This window comes from Haemaphysalis longicornis, unplaced genomic scaffold (assembly GCF_048455015.1).
Source record: "Haemaphysalis longicornis isolate Haplotype H1 unplaced genomic scaffold, Haemaphysalis longicornis Haplotype H1 scaffold_9, whole genome shotgun sequence".
NCBI classification, from domain to species: Eukaryota; Metazoa; Arthropoda; class Arachnida; order Ixodida; family Ixodidae; genus Haemaphysalis; species Haemaphysalis longicornis.
In genome coordinates this window covers 1,919,253-1,940,365 of record NW_027526460.1, presented here as the reverse complement: position 1 = coordinate 1,940,365, position 21,113 = coordinate 1,919,253, and the positions used below count along the sequence as shown (strand labels likewise).

The window sequence follows — 21,113 nt, the reverse complement described above, 5'->3', positions numbered from 1 at the left end:
TTTAAGCGAGCTTTTTTTTAACCAATATTTCTTAATGCTTGTGTCGTAGACCTTGATTCATTATTATGGACGACTCACATTACGGACAATTTTTCTGGGGAACGGAGGTGTCCATATTAACGAGACGTGACTATACCGTCCAAAGTCTAGACAGTATCTTCTCAAAAATGGTTTATTGATACACACGGATGACATGGACTTACAGACGGCATTTAGACAAAACCATCAAAGTCTTCTTCTTCCGACTCGCTAACAAATAATTAAGCAACTTCAAGTGGCAGTTCCGCCAGCGCATTGCTGTCGTCCTCCGACTCACTGATGTCGCTAATGTCTTCTTCGCCAACATCGTCACCACTCGCGGGCCGGATCACTCTGGCCTTCATGAACCCGGCTACAACTGTTTTTGTAGAAATGGAGTCCCAAGAGTCGGAGACCCATTTGGCTACTTCTCCAAACGTCGCACGTCTTTGGCGTGCTGTCGTAAATCAGCGCAATAAAGGTGTCATGGCGGACGGAAGTGACGCAAACGGAAGCGGCCCGAAAATCGAAACTTATCAGCAAGCTGTCGTTTTAAAATTAGAAGCACGTTTACCTCTTTCAGAGTACCTTTCTGTAATAATTTATCAGCTGCATTTTGTTTTTGCAACCCATTCTGATGTTACCTTGAATTTATTCTGAACTGCAGTTACTGTGCGTGGCAGAAAGTGGCGCGTGGTTTTCACTGGCCACCATTATTGTTTTTGACTAGAAAAAGCTGCAAATTCTTTGGTTTAACGTTTGGCAGCGATATATGGGCTATGAGAAACGCAGCAGTGGTGGGCTTTGGATTCATTTAGACCATAGAGCTGTGTCTCTTAACGTGTTGCTGGCCACACGCGGCCGCCGCGTACTGGATTTATTCCATGCATAAGTCGCGGTGGATTAGACGCACCAATGAAAAGCTCAGAAAAAAACCGCGACTTATACACAGATGGCAGCCAAATTTAATCACGACCATAACGAGCCCCAAGCCTGACTGAAATTTTCCTAGTCGCGTGTTAGTTAGTCAGCGCTACTATAGTTCATACCACAAGCTAGCTGCAGCACTGTGGAGGCTACATTGTTATCAATAGTGCGCCCACTGAGGGCGCCTAACTCGCCGTGAAGGGGGTCCTGAATGGACATTCCCTTCTCCCCCATCGGCAAGTGGCACCGCAAGGCCCCGGTGCCTTTTGTCGCTTCCTTCACGGTGATTTAGGGGGGCAACAATGTAGCCTCCACAGTGCTGCAGCTAGCTTGTGGTATGAACTATAGACCCTAATCACAACCTCTGAATGCGAGCAGCACGTTATGGCTACCAAGGGTGGTCGTGTGCCATGCTTGGTCAGTGACGTAGGATGGCCGGCCGCTAGTCAGGCTTTAGTCAGGGAACGTGAATACGGGCCAAATATCATCCAAATGTGATCTAAATTTTTCAGGCAAGGCGTCCCAACATGGCCAAATACACTTCTACATATTTGAAGAGTATTTTTCCTAGCTGTGTAGCATCCAAACAGAGTTTTAATGGAAAAGTGTGTTTTAGAGCCCATCGGCAGTGTGAATTTTGAGGCATAAGGAAATGCAGCTGCTCAGGACTGTTTCGCCGTTGGCATTTCAATGTAGAAATGGTCTGCTAACAAGGGCGTGTAGCAGTCAGTTCTGGTTTTGCTTGTCTAGCAGGACACCACACCGGCTAGCAAGAGAAACTGCACCTTTTTTTTTTCTCGCGCGCGCATCGCAAGACCTAAGTTTTGAGGTGCTAGGCCGTTCTGTCGGCATGTACACTATAGTCGCACGTCTCCACTTTTATCTGCGGTATCAGTTCTTCGGTGATAAGTGTGATATGATAAACGAAAAGGTGTGTCTTTTCAATTAAAGCGCACAATTTTAAGTGCCGTCTTCGCTGGCGAGAAAGAAGTATGTTGCTGCCTGGTGTAGTACTAGCACCCTCTCAACCATCTTGAGTGCGGTGGAAAGCATCAAGTTCGCAAAAAGGCACCCTTTCAGCAGAAGTTTGGTTCTTGTAACACACGAAGGTGCCGAAAAGTGTGAAAAGAAAAAGTGATGCATAAGTCATGTTTGTTAATACGGGGCTAAGTGACCGTGGTTCTTTGGAGCAGTGCCTAAGCTCGTGCAAAAGCAGGAGGCGCAACTCACACAGTTTTTAGCTGTGAAATACATCCATGAAGGGTGAGTTCACCTTCACTGATGTCTGGCATTGTGGCTTCGTTTCTGCTTCATTCCTGCGAGCCTTAACTCGAAACCTGCATGCAACGAAAACCTGGATGTAACGAAAAATTGCGAACTTTTGTCAATTTCGTTACATCCAGCTTTAACTGTATGCCAGTTTCTGCTGTTTGCAACTTTCAAAATACTAGCATCCAACATCATTTTGCTCTCCAATTGTAAACATTACCCCTAAACGAGGGAACCTTGCGGTAACACCGATAATCAGCTCTCTTAATAGCATATATGGGGATTGTGAGATTCTTCGAGTGAATTACAATCAGCCGCCTCTGTTACTTTAGTGATGACCACTTTGCTGTAGTAACAGTGTTTTGATTGCCGGCAATGCTTTTGTGCTGCAACGTTGGGTCCGGTGGGCAAAAGAAGAGGTAAAGAAGGGTTACGTACGTTTTGCCTGTGCACAGCTTGATGTGGCCCCCTGTTTGAGGGAACCTGGTGGTGGCACCTGTCCTCTCTCCCCGCCCAGGTGCTCATTGCGACGGCCACCCTGGCCTGGGGAGTGAACTTCCCCGCCCACCTGGTGGTGGTGAAGGGCACCGAGTACTACGACGCCAAGGTGTCGCGCTACGTGGATTTCCCCATCACGGGTGAGCTGCTTTCCTACTGCGCTGGACCTGCTTCCCTGGCCACGCAGCACGGGGCAGGGCAGCAGTGGCTGGTAGACGCCTCGCGACTGTAGTGGCCATGCTGTGCACGTCATGAAGGCAGAGGCACCTATGTGCAAAGCATACGATATGCGCACCTTCCATGAAGCCGTCCCATTTCTTTCTCTGTCTTGCCATCATTTGCCAGGGGCATGGTCAAGCAGTGCCGCACTTGGCAGCAGACGGAACTGGTCCAGTGACAGCCTTCTCTTGTGCGAAGCACTCTTCTCCCTGCGTGCGCTGCGCTGGTCTTCTTGTGTGTGCCGCACTTGGACTCGGGTGCCCTCCCCCCTTTGCAGATGTCCTGCAGATGATTGGGAGAGCCGGCAGGCCACAGTTTGACGACCACGGCGTGGCAGTCGTGCTGGTTCACGACCTCAAGAAGAAGTTCTACAACAAGTTCCTCTACGAGCCGTTTCCGGTGGAGTCCAGGTGCCCCGTGTTGCTGCCTCCAATCACAGCACGTCTCTCAGTGGGCAGAGGGAGCTTCTGAGAGGCTTCTGCCGAACGCACGGGGCTCTGTGGAGCCCTCTTGAGCACCGCTGTGGTGACCCTGTGCAGAACGAGCACCAGGGGTCTACAGCGGTTTCACCATCAGTGTCCAGTTCTCGCTGAGATTGCAAACGTTTAGCTATAGTGCACTAGAATGTGGAAGTGTGTCATGCGCGGGCGCAAAACGGGTCGCTCAGTGATGACCCGCTCCCAACACCATCCCTCTTACATGCAGTGCCATCTCGAGACGCGCGGAGCACTCACCGCTGAGGCGGCCCGCGTCGCGTAGTCCGCAGCGGGCGCATTTCAGCTGCTTCACAACGGCGCACGCCATTGGGAAGCAGCTGAAGTCCTGACACTAGCCCTTAGACTGTGTGCTTACTTTGAAAGAAAGAAAAACCATATAAACATTACAATTACATTAGAACATTACATTACAAGCAAACACACAACAAAGCAGAAAGAAAAATAATACAAGAAAGGGGTTTCCTTTTTTAATGTTATGCTCTTTTTCTTTTCCTGGGGAAATTGTGAAGTGCCAGATTGTCGTGTCAAGAGAATACATTAAAACTAGTCGGCTCAGAGACTGCAAAATAGTTATTCGATGTTAGGCGAAGCCAGCACCCTTGCATGCACCTGGGATGAAGTAGTAGTAGTAGTAGTAATTAACTTTATTATACAAGTAGACGACTTGCATTTCGTCCTTCGTGGTTACGTCCCTAGTCCCCAGGATGCCCAGGACGCTGGGCTCAATTTTTTTCAATGTGTGGGGGGGGACAGGGGGGGCTTCGTTGTGCATACACGAGACACAAGTTATAAAATAACAGTAGCAGCTTCAGCTGCAAAAAAGCTACAAAGCATTCATGTTCCATGAGGAAATTTAGCAGTGTAAATAAAATTGAATGACACGCAGAAACAATCACCTGCATGGTGTGTTGACATAAGTAAATATACGGGTCAATTTTGTGCATTGCTGCCAGCTCTACAAAACACGGTAAATGGAAGCAAGTGTATGCGCGAATGGTGTTGCTTGATTTTTTTTCCGGTTATGCTCGCGTGCAGTAAGCATGCTGTTCACAGATATTCAACATCTTTCCCCCTTCTAGGTGATTTTATAATGCCACTCGGGAAACTGGGAACGATGCTGAGCACTGAATATTATGGTAGTTGCGGTTGGTCTCGAGTAATATGTCTTGATGAATCTCAACACCATCACCGTTAATAGTTGTCTTCACAGTCCGCTCAGTGAACTGCGACTGAAGTGCAGATCGCAAACCGCACTTGCGTCGTCGAGGTCTCGGTCGGCTCTTTTGATAAGTCGTGACCATGCTTCACGTTCATCAGCTTCAGCCGGAGCTCGAAACAGGGATCGCGCTTCTTTGCACAACCAGTGGCCATTGTTACAGTTGGGCGCAAAGCACATGCGGTCGCGCTTGTCCCGCCGTCCCCCTGGTTCTCGTCACCACTGCACCAGCACACGACGAGCACATTATTGGTCGTAGGTTCTAAAAAGGGGTTGAAATTTTAACCACTACGCACCTGCAACGAAACATGCGAGTGCCACTGCAGCGGACGACACACTTCCCAATTCTAATACAGTGTAGACCGCTTACAACGTATGTCGCGGGAGCCGCAAAAATCCGCACTATAAGCGGTACGGCACTATAACCAAAACACGCGCGAATTCAACCACATCGCCACCTATCTCTCAAGTCAACCTATATTTATCATCACTCAAACGCACAGCACTTAAAAACGAAGGCACGGTCTATATTTCGTATTATTTTTCACATCAGCCGCTGCTGCAGGGCAAAAGCGCAGTCTCACAAACGGCGAGTGCGGATTTAACTTCCGTTGTGTTTGTTTTGAAAGACCATGGCTGCGTTTTTAGCGTCTATGAACAGACGCCGCAAGACGTGATAAAAACGCCCGCGGGATTTTTTTTTTTTTTTTACCCCACCTTGCCGAAGGCGGCAGCTTATCAGCGCAACGTACTGGTGGTGGAAATCTTCGGCTTCGCGCGGCTCGAATGTTCGGAAAGGGAAAGAGCGGTGGCTTATCTGCAACAACGTAATAAAGCGTGAACCGCGTGGTAGATTTGGTATCGCGAAAACGTGCAGTGCACGCCAGCGCGGATACAACTGGCGTTGTGTGGGCGGCGCGGTAAGAGGCGGGAACATGGCGTCGGCACTGGCCGTGAAGCGGTGCAGGCAGTTCCAGTAAGTTCCAGCGACCGCTTCTAACCGATCGCTGAAATGCCGCACGGGGCGCAAGCAAAGATGCTCATGCAAGAAAAGAGCTAATAATGTGGGCGAAAAGTGGAATATAAACTGCCATCCACGCTGCTTGTGAAAGCGCCCATCAAAAAATACCGCGGTGGTAAGCCTAAACATCTCTGGCGCGGCTAGCCGGCTCGGAGCGCAGCGCTTTGAATCTCCCGCCATTAGGTACGCGTCTCCCCATTGGTGCAAGTCGTCAGGCTCCTCCCACTGCCACGCGAAGAAGCCACCGCGAGCGCGGAATCGCCGACACGACTTGCCGCAAAATCAACTTGCCGCGCGCGGATGGGGAGTCTGTCGCTATCTTCCGAGGTGCATCAAGCAAGGACAGTTGTGGTTATCAGGTACGCACGAACTAAAGGGTAACTATTTTTTTTTCTTTGGGTGTCTACGTTAGAGGAGGGGCAAGGGGTGCACGCTGCATCAGATGGCCGATTTCATCCTTTCTTTTTCTTTTGCTACCCTAAAATGATGCCTCAGCTGCGCCGGTCGATCAGCAGACCCGCCGAAAAACCGCACTATAAACGGTATTGTGCTTCGGCCAGCCGCATCTTAAGCGGTATGCTTATGCATTGAGTTCTATGGGAGGCAAACCGGTGGTCGCAAAAACCCGCGTTATATCCGGTCCCGCACTATAAGCGGTTACGTTATAAATGGTCTACACTGTACACTATAGTTTAGGAGACACTGATGTGCTTTACAGTGTTGCACGCCTTTCCAGAATAGCTGTCGGTCAAATGCTAGTTACAGTGCCCATAACGAGGCTGCATTTAGAGGCAGGTGAAGAGAAAAATGTACCAGAGCTTTGTCTCTGAGCACTTCGGGGTCAGTGATATTTGTGGTTATGTCTTATCCGTGTGCCCTGATCCTCTGGTGACCAAGTTCATTTTGACTGCAGCTTGCTCGGTGTTCTGCCAGACCACGTGAATGCCGAAGTTGTGGCTGGCACCATCAAGTCGACCCAGGACTGCTTGGACTACATGACGTGGACCTACTTCTATCGAAGACTCCTCCAGAATCCAACGCAAGTACATTTTCTTCGGCTCATGCGCGCCTTTGATAGGCATTCAACTCGAAAACAGGGGTGGGCAGCGTCTTTCACCTCGGCTGCATATCTGGTGTGAGGGAGGGAGGGTTTTGGATGTCAAGCTCCTGTTCTTGCTTGCACTGCGTAGACTGGCTCTAATACACACACTTTTCATCGTTTATCCGGCAATAAGGCGATATTTCTTTTATGAAGACTCAGAAACTCGTGACGTCATTACACACGCAGTGACTGGGTGCTGGCACGTTCATGAACAGATGCACCTAGCCAGGGCTACAGGCATAACCGCTGCCCAGAAAGGCTTTCTTGCAAAAAATAAAGTTCCACACGTGAGAAAGGAGCCGATAATATAGCCCAGAATCACAACGGAAGTCGCCACCAGGACTTTCATTGAAAGGGGTCATCAAATTTCCGCTGCAATGGTATATGCCTAACACCTACAGGCAGCTCAGCCGCTCAGCTCCTGCAGCGGGTTGCTCGAAACAACGCCTCCACTGACCTCTGCGGTGTTTTGACGTCCATATAAAAGGGTGAGGTCACACCGTGGTTCTGTCATACTCACTCTCGGGGCTGAAAGCGTGGGAAACTGAAATGGACGGTTTTCAGGTGGTTCAGTGTGATTAATTATTGCACGCTCAAGTATTTAAAGTGCTGTTTTGGGTTTGCCAAGTCATTAAACATCGATAAAAGCAATCAAAAGGAACATAAAATGTGTCAGTACTCTTCTAAAAATATAGTTCAGGGTGGTTTTTTGCGATTGAAGATTGAATAGCAGTACAACCTCGTTAGAAGAGACAGTGTTACAAAAGACAGCTGAATGAAAACAATTCGGTTGGTTCTCTTATGTTCACCGTGCTAGCAGCACCGCATACAAGAGACCTTGGTTACAAGAGACATGATTCCTGGCTCCCTCGGGCATCTCTTCTAATGACTGTGGCTTCCTTCACAACTTGTGTAGGTAGAGAGGCAGTCTTCACTTTGAATGCCCCCCTATTGCTCACAATACTGTTAGAATGTTAGTCAACCTCAACTGCCGACACTTACTTTCTGCCCTGCAATGTCCTCGTCATGGTCCTCCTGCTCTGGTTCATCCTCTGTGGCACCACTTACTATTGCAAGGTTTGCATGATCTGTAAGCTTCTCCGAGCACACAAGGTCCACATCTGCAGACACAAACTTCTCATGAGATTCTGGAACCTTTGCGGTCTCTTGGATGTAGGCCTAAGCTTCATCTTCACGGCAGTATTCCGCAAGGTCTTCTATATAAGGGGAGCTAAAAAGGTTGTCCTTAGTAGCAGAGTGTCTTTTGTACCCATGTCTCTTGAATGAAATGTCGCTAACATGGCAAACATAGGCAAACCATGTTGCACAACATGACAAACATAGAAAAACGAATGAAATAGTTTTCATCCAAATGCCTATTACAACCAAGTGTCTTTTGTAACAGCGTCTCTTGTATTGAAGTTTTCGTATACCTAATGCATAAATTCACCACATGCAACATCAACATACCAGTTCCCAATTGTCGCCCAAAGGGATAGGCCAGTGACGATAACCGATTGATTGGTTGCCATTGGCAGTCATGTCAACATACCCACCTACACATGTGGTTTCACTGCTCAACAAGCAGTGATGCTTGCACATTTTCACACCATAAGAGAAAGCTTAGGTGCCCCCGTAGCTTTTTTGGTGGGAAGCTTTCTTTTCTGTCTTGAAGTTTCCGTAGTTATAAAGTTACAACGTTAATTTTTGAAATAATGTAATTGTATCCCGATCCATTCCAAGTAAACATCATTCAAACTGGTGCCAGATTTTAGAGAACAGTCCTGACAGTCAACTGTAATGCATTATTTTTGAGCGGTGCCAGCAGCTGGCTGCCCTCTCCTGCCAGCTGGGTGCTAATTGGGGCCACTGCAGGTACTATGGCCTCGAAGTGGTGGAGCCCAAGGAAATGAACGTGTTCCTGTCAAGTCTCGTCACTAAAGCACTGCGCACACTGCAAGACTCCTACTGCTTGGAAGTAGACACGGTGGGGGCTTTTCTTCTTCTCTTCATTTCCTCGCCACTTTGTCTGTCGAAAAACAAGTGGGCTGTGCGAATACGAATCGAATATTTTCCTTATTTTCCGAATATTTTCCTAATTTGAGAAATTGACCCGAATATTCAGCAACGAATATTCAGTCCCGAATATTCGGCAAGGACCTAATATTCTGGAAAAGCGGCAGATGTTCGCGCAACTAACGGACTACAGTGTAGATCGCTTATAACATATGTCGCGGGAACTGCAAGAAAACGCACTGCAGTTAAACCTCGATGTAACAAAGTCGGCAAATCTCGTAATTTACTTCGTTACATTGAAATTCGCTGTTATAATGAAGTGTTCATCCCCTGAAGCGTTTCCTGCAAAAGAAAACGTGGTGCGCATACACGGCTGCCGCACTGTTTCTGTTTCTATCGGAGCTTAATTGTCTACGCCGGCATCAGCGTGAACCGCGTGGAGGGTTTTCTTCCCCCAAAAACGCGCCCCACAAGCCGCAGGCGCGCTGACGCAGCCGCGGAAACCACCCGCGCGATTCAGGTAGCTGTGTGGCATCAGTGTGGCATGCTTGCTCTTCCAAATGGTGGAGCGAGCTTGTCGCCGCTATCCTCCCTTCCTCCACTTGGGCAAGGATGGCTGCCTTATCTTGTAGCGAAAAAACTTCCACTTTTGAGCTGGCAGAGGCACTTCACTGAGAGCAAACGTGCTGATTGCTGCACACACGACAAATGTACACGGGCTGTGCAATGGTAGCAGGCTAGCGTAGCCCAAGCCAAAGCCAAAGCCAAGAGTTACCATGTGTCACCCCCCTGGCGGTGTGCTGCCTTCACAGCCACCTGTTGCACGGTCTTTTTTGGAAACAAATATGGCGGCGGCCATGCAAGCCTGCTCTGGCAAAAGTTTACGCACTTTGAGTACAAAAGAAAAAATGCATTTGGGCACATTTCGGACTTTGTTGGCCTCAAATGGGTAGGTAAAATGCTGACTGGACTTGCAGCAAATTTTGTTAACACGGGATCGCTTTCCAAAAACATTTCGTTGCCATGAGATATGAAATACATGGGCATCTATGGACGTTTGCCAGGGATCCGAAAATATTTCGTTGCCACGGGGATTGCTTAGTTGGGGGATTTTGTTATCGCGGAATTTGACTGTAGTGATTTTGTTATAACAGAGGATTACTGTAATCACTTTGGGAAGTCTTCGTGCCTTGAAAAGCTGCCAGAAAATTGGTGTGAAATAGCGATACTCGAAGTAGCTTGTTGTTGCGAGGATAGTGCAGTGCATTTTGGGTTTGGGGGGTATCTTGTTAGCTTGCATCCCGAGACATAACAACAAACTTGTGCTTTTGTGTTGTGTATGGGTGAAACGTTTCATCTTTTTTTCAAGAAGCAGCCAGGGCTCTCTCTGTTGCGCTGTGTGCATGCGTGTGTGGTGAGAGCGGGGTAGGCGAGTGGCCCTTCCCTTGTGGTGGTGGCAAGCGGGTGAGCTTTGCCCCCTGCCCCGGCAGGACGACCGCACGCTGATCTCGACGGCCCTGGGCAAGATCGGCTCGTTCTACTACATGAGCCACGAGAGCATCCGGCTGCTCTACGACGCCCTCCAGGTGGACTCGTCCGTCGAGAGGATCCTGTACGTGCTCACACAGGTCAAGGAGTATGCCGAGCTGCCCGTGCGCCACAACGAGGACCTCATCAACGGGTGAGCGCACAGTGCATGGTGGCGAGACACGCTCCTGTTGGTGTCTGTACGCTCGTGCTTCGAGGAGTGGGCCCTTGCGTGAGAGCACCACTCACGAGAAAGCCCTGTGGAAAGAGAGAGGTGCGCGAAGCACTGTCGGCTGCCCGCCTGGGCGCTCTGCGCAGGGACCTGGCCAAGATGTGCCCCGTGCCCGTGGACTCGTCCACCCTGGACAGCCCCCACACCAAGGCGCACCTGCTGTTCCAGGCGCACTTTTCGCGGCTGCAGCTGCCTTGTTCGGACTACCTGACGGACCTCAAGTCTGTCCTGGACCAGGCCATCCGCATCCTGCAGGTAACCAGGGGCTGTCGGGGTGCTGTGGCCGCCACGGCTGAAGTGTTATATTCGGCTGACTTTGGTGAACCGTCCACCTTCCTTCTAGTTTATGTATCACGGGAGAGGGAGGCAGCTGCAGCCTGTCAGCACGGTCGCACCTGCTCTTTGGGATCACCAGGGGGCTCTTTCTGCCTCTCCCTCTTAAATGGCATTCTGTAAGCAGGCTCCCGAGAGTGGCCGTGCAGACAAAATACAAGTCCGAAAGATTTCGTGTTTTGTAGTGCCCCAAGCGCTTGTCCGGAAGCAAACCATGCTTTATTCCCTGAGAAACCCCTTTGTGTGAACCAACATTCGAGTGAGGGATTGCTTTAGGGATTGCTTGAATTGATGAGTGCACTCTCGACATGTGGTGAGTCGGCCCCCGGAGCTGACAGAATCGGCTATGACATGACCAGACACCTACGCAGTGACACCCTGCACGCAATACTCTCTTTCGAAGAACATGGAAAGAGGCCATCATTGTACCGCTTCTAGAAGGAGGAAAGGGATCCTGTGTCGCTGTGAGCTTCAGACCTGTTGCCTTGACTAGTTGGTTGTGTAAGCTGCTCGAAAAGATGGTAAGATAAGTCGGTGGCTCTTGTACTTTCTCCAGTTTAATGGTCTTTTAGACAAAAATCGGACAGGCTTCGGGTCTGGAAGGTCAACTACAGATAGCCTGGTTGCTTTTGAATAATATGTGAAAGACGCCTTCGGCCATAAGCAACACTTCTTTTCGGTGTTCTTTGACTTGGAGAAGGCGTATGATAGAACATGGCAAAACGGTATATTGCTACGTTTGCAGTTAATTGGCCTTACTGGCAGTATGCTCAATGTTATTAAAGATTATCTCTCTGATCGCACATTTTGTGTTCGTGAGGATAATGTGCTGTCTGGAACCTTTGTTCAAGAAAATGGCGTACCCCAGTGGGGAGTGCTGAGCTGTGCATTTTTTCTTGTTAAAAATAAGTTCTCTAAAAAATGTTCTCCCCTGAACTGTCTCATACTCCACTTATGTTAATGACATTCAAGTTAGTTTTAAGTCCTGCAATTTATCAATACGTGAATGCCAAATCCAATTAAGCATTAGCAGACTGGTTACATGGGCTGACAAGAACGGATTTTTGTTTAATGCTGATGAAAGTGCTGTTGTGGTGTTTTCCAGGTGGCGCAGTGTCCATCCCCTTCCTTGTATTACGTGACAAGGTCAGCGCGTACCAGTGAAAAGTGAACGCAAGTTTTAGGGGATTTTACTTGACCACAAACTCACATTCATACCGCACATTAAATTACTAAAAGTGAAATGCCTGAAAATGATGAACATTTTAATTCATCAGTCATGGGAAACGAACACAAAGTCAAGTAAGGTCAACGATTGACTATGGATGTGTTGTATACCAGTCTTCAACCAAAACAGCACTGAAAATGTTGGGCCCAGTACACAACTTGGCCACAGGTGCATATCGAACGAGCCTCAATCCATCCCTTCACGTTGGATCCAATCAGTGCTCCTTCGAGTACCAGAGCTTTTACACAGCTCTGCTGTATGCTGCAAAGATTACTTCTATGAAGGAACACCCTTTGGATGCCGTTATTAAAAATAACACAAATAATGAACTTTAAAAATAAAAATAACACAAATAATGAACCCTTCCCTTTGGCAGTGTCACGCGTCGTAAAGGACCTCCCAGTTCCTCTTGCCGATTTTTACTGCTCCTCTATTCATCAGTTGGTTGCTCCATGGGACATTTGCCCAGTTCAGTGTGACGTGTCCTTGGGAGAAATACGAAAGAAAAATGTGCCGAGCTTTGTGATGGCAGCACTTTCTGTCACTCGGGGACAAATGCAAGGCAGCTGAATTGTACACGGATGCCTTGAAGACTCCTGCAGCGGTGTCTTGGGCTGCAAATGGCCCCCTATTCACTTTGTCCAAAGCAATGACCAGGAACACTAGTATATTTTCTGCAGAGGCATATGGTATCCTGCTAGCTTTGAACCACAGTCTTCAAAACAAAATTAAGAGCTTAGTTATACAGGGTGTTTCACCTAACTTTAGCCAGAGTTTAAAAATATTTCCATGCATTCTAAGACCACGCAACCGTATGCATGTTGCTACCTTTTCTATGTAGTTTCTCACGGTATTTTTTGTATGTGGCTTAATTAGGTAATTAGCCAATTTTAATTAGCTAACTTTCGAACCAACAAAGCTAGGCAAAAAATCCCAATTAGAAAGTTGTAGAGCGGTATTCAAAACCTCAGAATAAACACTTTCTGTCATTATATCCAGTAGGCGTTAGTGTTTTTCAGCGTATTGAATATGCCCGCGAAATACAAAAAACTACCACGTGACGTGCCGGCTCGCGCGTCTTGATAACAGTACTTCCAAACGTTGCGCTCACGAACTACCACAGGCAAGCCTCCGCTTAAAAGGCGGCAGGGCAGCAACGTAGGCGTTGGCTGTGCCATTTGCGCCAGCGATGTGCTTCTCTCGCGACAGACCGCCAATAGCGATTAGCAGACGCCGCGGTTGTCGCTTGTTCTGCCAGAATCAACAGGCTCGTCATCTTCGCTGTCACTTTTTAAACGGCGGAGCGCCGATGGTAGTTTGTGCGTGCAACGTTTGGAAGCGCTGTTATCAAGACGCGCGCGCCGGCACGTCACGTGGTATTTTTTTGTATTTCGCGGGCATCTTCAATACGCTGAAAAACACTAACGCCTACTGGATATAATGACAGAAAGTGTTTATTCTGAGGTTTTGAATACCGCTCTGCAACTTCCTAATTGGGATTTTTTGCCTAGCTTCGTTGGTTAGAAAGTTGGCTAATTAAAATTGACTAATTACCTAATTAGGCAACATGCATTTGGTTGCATCATCTTAGAGTGCATGAAAATATTTTTAAACTCTGGCTAAAGTTAGGTGAAACACCCTGTATACACAGGCTCACTGAGTGTTGTTACAAAGCTTTCATCTCTGAAGGGTGGTAAAAACCCGACTTTTAATGCTATCCTAAGAGCTCTGTACTCGGCTTATAGGTGGTATTCATTGAAAAGTTTAGCTGTCAATTTCTTTGCTTGGCAACACTGGAGACTGCCACGGACATGGCACGGCTTGTGCCACTGCGCCCGCATGCCAAAGAAAAACCGGCGTGCGTCGTCTGCCCCGTTCCAACCCGGTACTCAACGGTGGTGTCAGCAGAGATGTTACTGATCACACCCACATTGGAGTCGAGGAGGCATTACTTTGCATTCAGTGGGGTAGCGCCTGCATGCGTGCCTCACCAGTGAATACAAGCTGTTGCAGAATCTCAAAGGCAAACGGAAAGCAAGAAAAGCGAACTGTATTTACGAGAAGCACAGGGCACACGAAGCTTTAACATGGCGACCGAGAATCTTCCTCCTTCTTTCTCGTCTTCGTCTGTCTCCTCCGCATGCCGTCGCCCCAAGGTTCCCGCTCTTTTTCCATGTGCTGACCCCCGCACGCGGGCGCCAATTTAAAACAGATCACAGTTCATAGCAATAAAGAACACGAGCTATACTCTCAAGCTTGCTGTCACAGTGTTCTGGGTTCTGTGCCATGTGGCATTGCTGGAAATGAAGCAGCTGACCAACGGGCTGCAGCTGCTGCCCTTCGTGACAGCATAGACATAAAGCTGGCTCCGTATCAAGACCTCACACCTTTTGTGAGGAGGAAGCTGCGAGACCACTGGCAACAACGGTGGGATGAAGCAATTAGTAATGAATTACGTGCCATTGAACCTAGAATTGAAGAAGCTCCTGCTGAGAAACATGCTGGATCCATAGAAGTGGCCTTATGCAGATTTAGAATCGGCTGCACACACACGTCACACATTCGTACCTGTTGACTCGCGCAAACAAGCCACGATGTCATTGATGTCGGGGCCAGTTATCTGTCCTTCGTGTGCTTACTGAGCGTGAGATGTGCAACACTGGGAGGAGATGTCACTTTAAGGAAGTGTGCACGCATAATATTCCCTCGCACCCTTCATTATTTCTTGCAGACCACCCCGTGTTCTCTTACGACAAAAAAGCTTTTAGCCACCTTGCAGATGCAGGACTTTTTAAATCACATATCTTACTGTCCACAACCCCACCTGTGCTCATGACGTGTTGCAAAAACAATGGTGGAACCTGAGGCTCTCCACCTTGGGTGCCTTCACACACTATGTTTTAATATGACCCTATGCACTGATTATCTGAGTATACTCACTATGCCCACTATACACCAACCCCCTTAGTAAAGTTTTTCAAACTAGTGCGTTTATTACAAATCCTTCTCATCCCATTCGCCATTGTCGAGGTGCTCTTTGCCTCTGTCGGCCTTGCGCCATTGAGCCTCCTGAAATCCCCCGTGCCCTCCTTACCCGGTGCGGTGCAGGCCATCATCGACATGGTGGGCAACCAGGGCTGGCTGAGCCCGGCCCTGTGCGGCGTCGTGGTGCTCCAGATGATCGTCCAGGCGCGCTGGCACACGGACAACAGCCTGCTCACGCTGCCCCACGTCGACGCCGCGGCCCTGGCGGCCTTTGCGTGAGTGCCGCTCCCCTTTGCCTGCAACGCTCCCGCTCTTTCGCACAACTGCTGTTCTGCCTGGGCGGCCGAGGGGTAGAATCGGGGCTTTGGAACATGCCCCCAACGGTGCCAGCCCCAAAGGTGCCAGTATTTTTTCCAGGACTCGTGATTTGTTTTTTTATTTTACTGTGAAATGCTCTCTTTGCTCGATTCCGCACATTCTTTTCTTAATAAACAAATAGGGCTTTGGTTTCTTCTAGGTTGGTTTAGAGGTGGGGTGTGGCATATCAGCACGTCTTGCCTTGCAGCACAAGTACCGGGCTTGTACCTATTTTGGAACGGAATATCGCAGAATAAGTACTTGAGACCTAGCAGCTTTTGCTGCGTCTTCGTGTGTGAGAATGAAAGAGAAATGCTCCGAAGGGGAAGTGTCGAGGCTCCGTTTCAGTTGCGCAGAAGCAAACTCTCGTCTGTGCTGTTGTCATCCCCATCCCCATTTGGGCTAGCTTTGGGCCACTGCCCACGCGTGCAGGATAGTGCCATGCGTTTAACGGCAGTGCTTTGGAAAGTGTCTAACGGTGTAAGCTGGTGGCTTGTCCATGCCCACATTTTGCATAGGGTTCAGCTGCTGCGCTTATCGGGTGGTTTCTGTGCCATTGAACGACGTACCGCACATGTTCCTGGCTTGTGTCCGCCCTCAGCGTGTGCCCAGTGTTTAATCAGCGTGCCTGGTTTGTAATGCTCCCTGTTGCGGCAACACCACTGACATGTGACACGGCCGGAATGGGTGAGCACAGCTTCCCACCTGTGGACCTGGGCGGCGCGCACGCGTTCCCTGTCGGGGCCAGCCGAGAGCGGCCACTGGGTCCAAGTGCGGCAGGCTCCTCTGGGAGCAGTGGCCGGGGCACCTCTGCAGAAACCTTGGTCTTGCCATGTGGAGGCACAAGAACCCCCTGGGTGTACCAGAAGGCTGCACTTGAAGGTCATAAGTGCTGTGGAGAAATGGTGGGCCGGGGTACAAGACGCGGGTGGCTGTGTCACGCTGCTGTTGCTCATTTGGGGGGGCAGCAGGGGAAGGAGGCGATTGGCAACGAGGGCTGTAGTGGGAGTCTGAATGTCATTTCTCAGTCGAGGACAGAGAATAGCCTCGGTGTTCGTACAAGTCCTTGAAAACCTTGAAAACCCTTGAAATTGAAAACTGAGTTTTCGAGGGCCTTGGAAGGCTGGGTTTTTTTTCTTTCTCCTTGAAAACCCTCGATTTCTTTGGGCAACAAAGAGGAGACCCGATTACGTGACCAGGTTTTTGTGGCTTATATCAATGTGGCCCTGCAACCTCCCCATCGAGAACATGCTTTTTACAATTTAAAGCCAGCTTGGGGGGTGCAGTCATTCTGCTCTGTACAGCTTTGAGAGCACAGGCGTGCTGCTTTGTACGATGGCTCGTATGGAACGAAATCCCTGCATTGGACGAGGCAGAAATTAGCATAGGTCCCCTTCCAATTTTTTATACTGCTTTTTGCATTGCCTCATCCTGTTATTCATTTTACATATCTTCCCGTTGCTGTGCCCTGCCTTAGCTATGCCCCACCATGTTTCGAAAACAAATGGTGTGGACACTCTAGGGCGAACTAAAAATGAGCAAAGATAAGCAAGACTCTGAATGTGAGAACACATGCATCTAGCTCCTAAGCTTTACTGGAATATTTCATTTTGACGGGTGTGGTGCTGGGCAGATCCAGTGGAGTTGTCAATGAACGCAGAAATTTGGGGAATGAGAATGGCAGGGGGTATTAAGTTGTGTTCCTCGCTATCCGAGACTTAAGAGCATTTTCAGAGCTCAAGAAAGTTCAAGATGGCACGGCTTTCGTAAAGCTCCCTTAGTATTGCTGTGGGTGGGGGTAAACTTGTACACTTCCAAACAGTGGAGCTCTTCCAAAGAAATGTTTCTTGAGGTCACTTTTTTGAGATGTAAAGAAGCAGACGTTTAGCGCGTGAAAACCGTAGTGATACGTTAGTGCACGTGCTCTCCAGCACCCTTGAAAAGGCCTTGGCAGGGCCTCGAAAGTCCTTGAATATCCTTGAATTCTTGTTTTTGAATCCTATACGAACCCTGAGCTTTTGTTGTGCATACCTCAAGTTTCACTGGTTGTGCAGTTGTGCATATGACCCAAGTAGAAGAAGCGTGAAAAAGTTTTTTTTCTTGTTTTGCAAGGCACAAGTCTGTCAGTGCAATTAGTTGTCTTAGGTGGGCTTGTTGGGATCAAGAGTAGGACTTGATATGGCCAAGAAGCCTTTGTGGTACTTCTTTTAATGATTCAAATTGAGCTAATGAGTTCGAGCATAGTTTTTAAGTTTTTCCTTGGGGTAAATTACTTTTTGTTGACAAATTTTGTGAAACACATTCAAGTGAAGGCTCAAAAAGTGCCATCTGTTTCATGTGCAATGGTAAGGCTAATCCCAAGAAATAATCACACCTTCGACTGTTCGTCTTGGTCTTCGAATTTATTTGCCTGAAAATAAGTTCTTTCTCGGACTAGGCTTTTGGGCACTCGTCAACTTGCTGTGTTCACCTACAGGACCACGCAGATGAAAGGATGCTTGCTTCAGCGGGAGGGGTGTGGCCGTTTCCTCGTGGATCTAATTCCGTTCCACCTTCCTTTCACGTCTGTGAAACATTCTTCTCCCTCTTGTTCTAGGTCAATATCCATCGACTCTCTGCCAGAAGCCATGCACATGTGCTACAGGTCACCCGAGAGACTGGAGAAGGCCCTGAAGAACAGGCTGAAGCCACAGCAGTTGGAACAGGTTGGTCTTTTTTTTTGTCCTGGCTTTTGTGAGAACGCAAGGTCAGTTGAGAGCTGCCACTACATCCTAGCAAAGAAGAGCCCTCTCAGTAAGAAGGGCAATGATTAAATATCGAGAGGTAATATTGTTTTGCTGGTATTAAAAAATACAAGCAGAAGAAAATAGGAGCACGAGCTTTTAAGGGGGGACACTGGTCTTACAACAAGTTCTTTAATTTTCCAGTAAAGTTTGTGAAACTTGCCAGTCTTGCTATTTTTTCTCCACTGATTTCAAATATGCCACTATTTTTGCAGTAGGTCAATTAGTTCCCGAGATAATTAGAGATAATTAACCATTTTTGCCCAAACAATAGACAAAACAGCGTTAGCTGCAAAACTGTAATCTTCATATTTTCCAATACTATGAACCCTGGGGAATGCAATATAGGAAGCATTTTTCTGATGCACCACTGGGAACTCATTTTACAGCTCATTAAACCTTGGTGGCACCAGTGGCAGAGAACCATTTCGATTGCCTGTTTCAAACACCAAAGTTTAATGAGCTGTAAAATTAGTTCCAAGCGGTGCATCAGAAAACTGCTTCCTATATTGCATTCCCCAGGGTTCATAGTATTGGAAAATATGAAGATTACAGTTTTGCAGCTAACGCTGTTTTCTCTATTGTTTGGGCAAAAATGGTTAATTATCTCTAATTATCTCGGGAACTAATTGACCTACTGCAAAAATAGTGGCATATTTGAAATCAGTGGACAAAAAATAGCAAGACTGGCAAGTTTCACAAAGTCTACTTGAAAATTAAAAGAAGTTGTTTTAAGACCAGTGTCCCCCCTTAAGAGCGTGTGCGTTTAAAACTGTGCGGACCAGCTTGCATATCACTTGCACGAGTTTAAGAAAAAGAATTAGAACATTTCTTAGTGACAGTAGAAGTGCGTGTGGGTGGGAAATGTCTGAATGCGTAAGAGTCCCTGGAGGGTGTGAAATAATACGTAGCCCCCCCCCTCCCCCCCCCCCCCCCCCCCCCCCCAAAAAGCGCACCTCATAGCCCATTTTAACAACAATTAGTACAATCTGTATGGCCACATTATATACTACTTTCTGTGCTTTTGCGCACGACTGCAATAACAAGATTAGAATCATTAGTCTTCGGAAAAGGGGGGGGGGGGGGGGCGAAGCTGAAATTTCTCATAGGTTGGGTGGGACCCAGTATTCTTGAGCTTGCTTTCTGACCTCGAATGAAATCCCATGCTGTCAGATAGAATATATTTTATTTTATTTGAAAGCTAAAACACGCTGCTGAGCACGAGGTCGCGGGTTCGATTCCCGGCCGCCGCGGCCGCTTTTCTGATGGAAGCAAAAAGCAAAAACGCCCGTGTGTACGAGATTTCGGCGCACGTTAAAGATCCCCAGGTGGTCAAAATTCATCCGGAGCCCTCCACTACGGCGCGCCTCATCGCTTGCGTTGCGTCGGCGCGTTAAACCCTACAATCAATCAATCAATCAAATGAAAGCTAAAACAACTGTTTTAATGGTCAGCACTTTACGAGCTGAAATGACCCTCCCTCTCCTATTAAATTAGAAGGTTCGGTATTTCTTTATTTTATAAATATATATATATATATATATATATATATATATATATATATATATATATATATATATATTGAGAGACGTCGACCAGGGGTCCTGGTGAAGCGTTTATTGCAAGGCAATGGTGCAACCGGCTTTGGTGAGAGACCAGCCAAGATGGAGCCCAAAACGAACGCGCCCGTCGGCGAGATGATGATGGTAATGGGAGTGTTCCTGGATGGTGCAGGTTGTGGTGAGATTGACCACTGCAGTGACGATATCCGATAAGACAGAGACTGTGCTCACACTATTTCCCCCCCGGGCGGCGAGGCGGCCACCTGGCCGAAAGTCAAGGGGATGGAGAGCGGTAGACGAACGGCTTCATACGTGACACGTGCACAATCTCCACGCCGCGGCACCGGCGGTCGGTGACAGCACAAGTAGGAGCTACTAAATAGTTGACTGGAGAGGTACGCTGAAGAACTTTGTAGGGGCCAATAAAGCGGGGCATAAACTTTTCGCACAGTCCTGGCGCACGGAGAGGCGTCGAAAGCAGCACTTCATCTCCCGTATGAAAGGAGACATCTCGGTGAGCTGCGTCATAGCGAGATTTTCGGTCGTTCTGGCAGGACTCAGTGCTCAATCGGGCGAGGTTTCGACAATGCGCTAGCCGGGAAACAAAATGATCCAGTGCGTTGTCTGTTGTAGACAACGGGCAGGAAAAGAAAGAGGAGTCCAGAACAGAAGGGGGGTGGCGGCCATAAACGAGAAAAAACGGTGAAAATCCGGTGGTACTTTGAACGGCGGTATTGTAGGCGTAGGTTACGAAGGGAAGGATAACGTCCCAATTCTTGTGGTGTGGGTTGATGTAGCAGGAAATCATATCGGAGAGGGTACGGTGGAATCGTTCTGTCAATCCATTCGTCTGAGGGTGATAGCTTGAAGTTGTTTTATGGGCAGTACCGGCCGATCGAAGGACTTCCTCAAGGACTGCCGAAAGGAATGTTCTGCCACGATCACTTAAAAGAGTGCGAGGAGGTCCATGGCGCAAAAAGATAGCTTGGAGGAAAAAATCTGCCACCTGGGTCAGAGACCACGACACGTTCTGGAGCTTGAAGGAGTCGTCCCATCGATTGAAGGCGCTCACACGGTTGAAGCTGTCAAGCCAGTCTTCTACGTCGTCTCCGGGGAGTCCAGTGAAAAACGGGGGGTCACGCTGCCGGCATGTGACAGTCCAGCAAGAGGTTGGAGTGCTAGCCGTCGTCGCATTAGCCGTAGTCATTGTGGCAAGTCGCCGACCCGAACGGAGCTCCAGGAAAGTGCCGGAAGGGGTCGAGGTACGAGAGATCGATGTTGGCAACCTCCACCACTTGAGAGACGTCGACCAGGGGTCCTGGT

At 48.4% G+C, this 21,113-nt stretch overlaps 1 protein-coding gene across 1 annotated transcript in view; it reads left to right on the top strand.

The window, feature by feature from the left end:
* LOC144153836 (activating signal cointegrator 1 complex subunit 3-like) overlaps positions 1-21,113 on the top strand; it is a 136,420-nt gene that overhangs the window by 102,411 nt on the left and 12,896 nt on the right. Inside the window, exons 27-34 of the mRNA XM_077685565.1 lie at positions 2,732-2,852; positions 3,209-3,341; positions 6,579-6,704; positions 8,643-8,754; positions 10,274-10,464; positions 10,629-10,797; positions 15,212-15,363; positions 18,042-18,150. Coding sequence (XP_077541691.1) covers positions 2,732-2,852; positions 3,209-3,341; positions 6,579-6,704; positions 8,643-8,754; positions 10,274-10,464; positions 10,629-10,797; positions 15,212-15,363; positions 18,042-18,150 — 1,113 coding nt within the window. The remainder of the gene's footprint in view (positions 1-2,731; positions 2,853-3,208; positions 3,342-6,578; positions 6,705-8,642; positions 8,755-10,273; positions 10,465-10,628; positions 10,798-15,211; positions 15,364-18,041; positions 18,151-21,113) is intronic.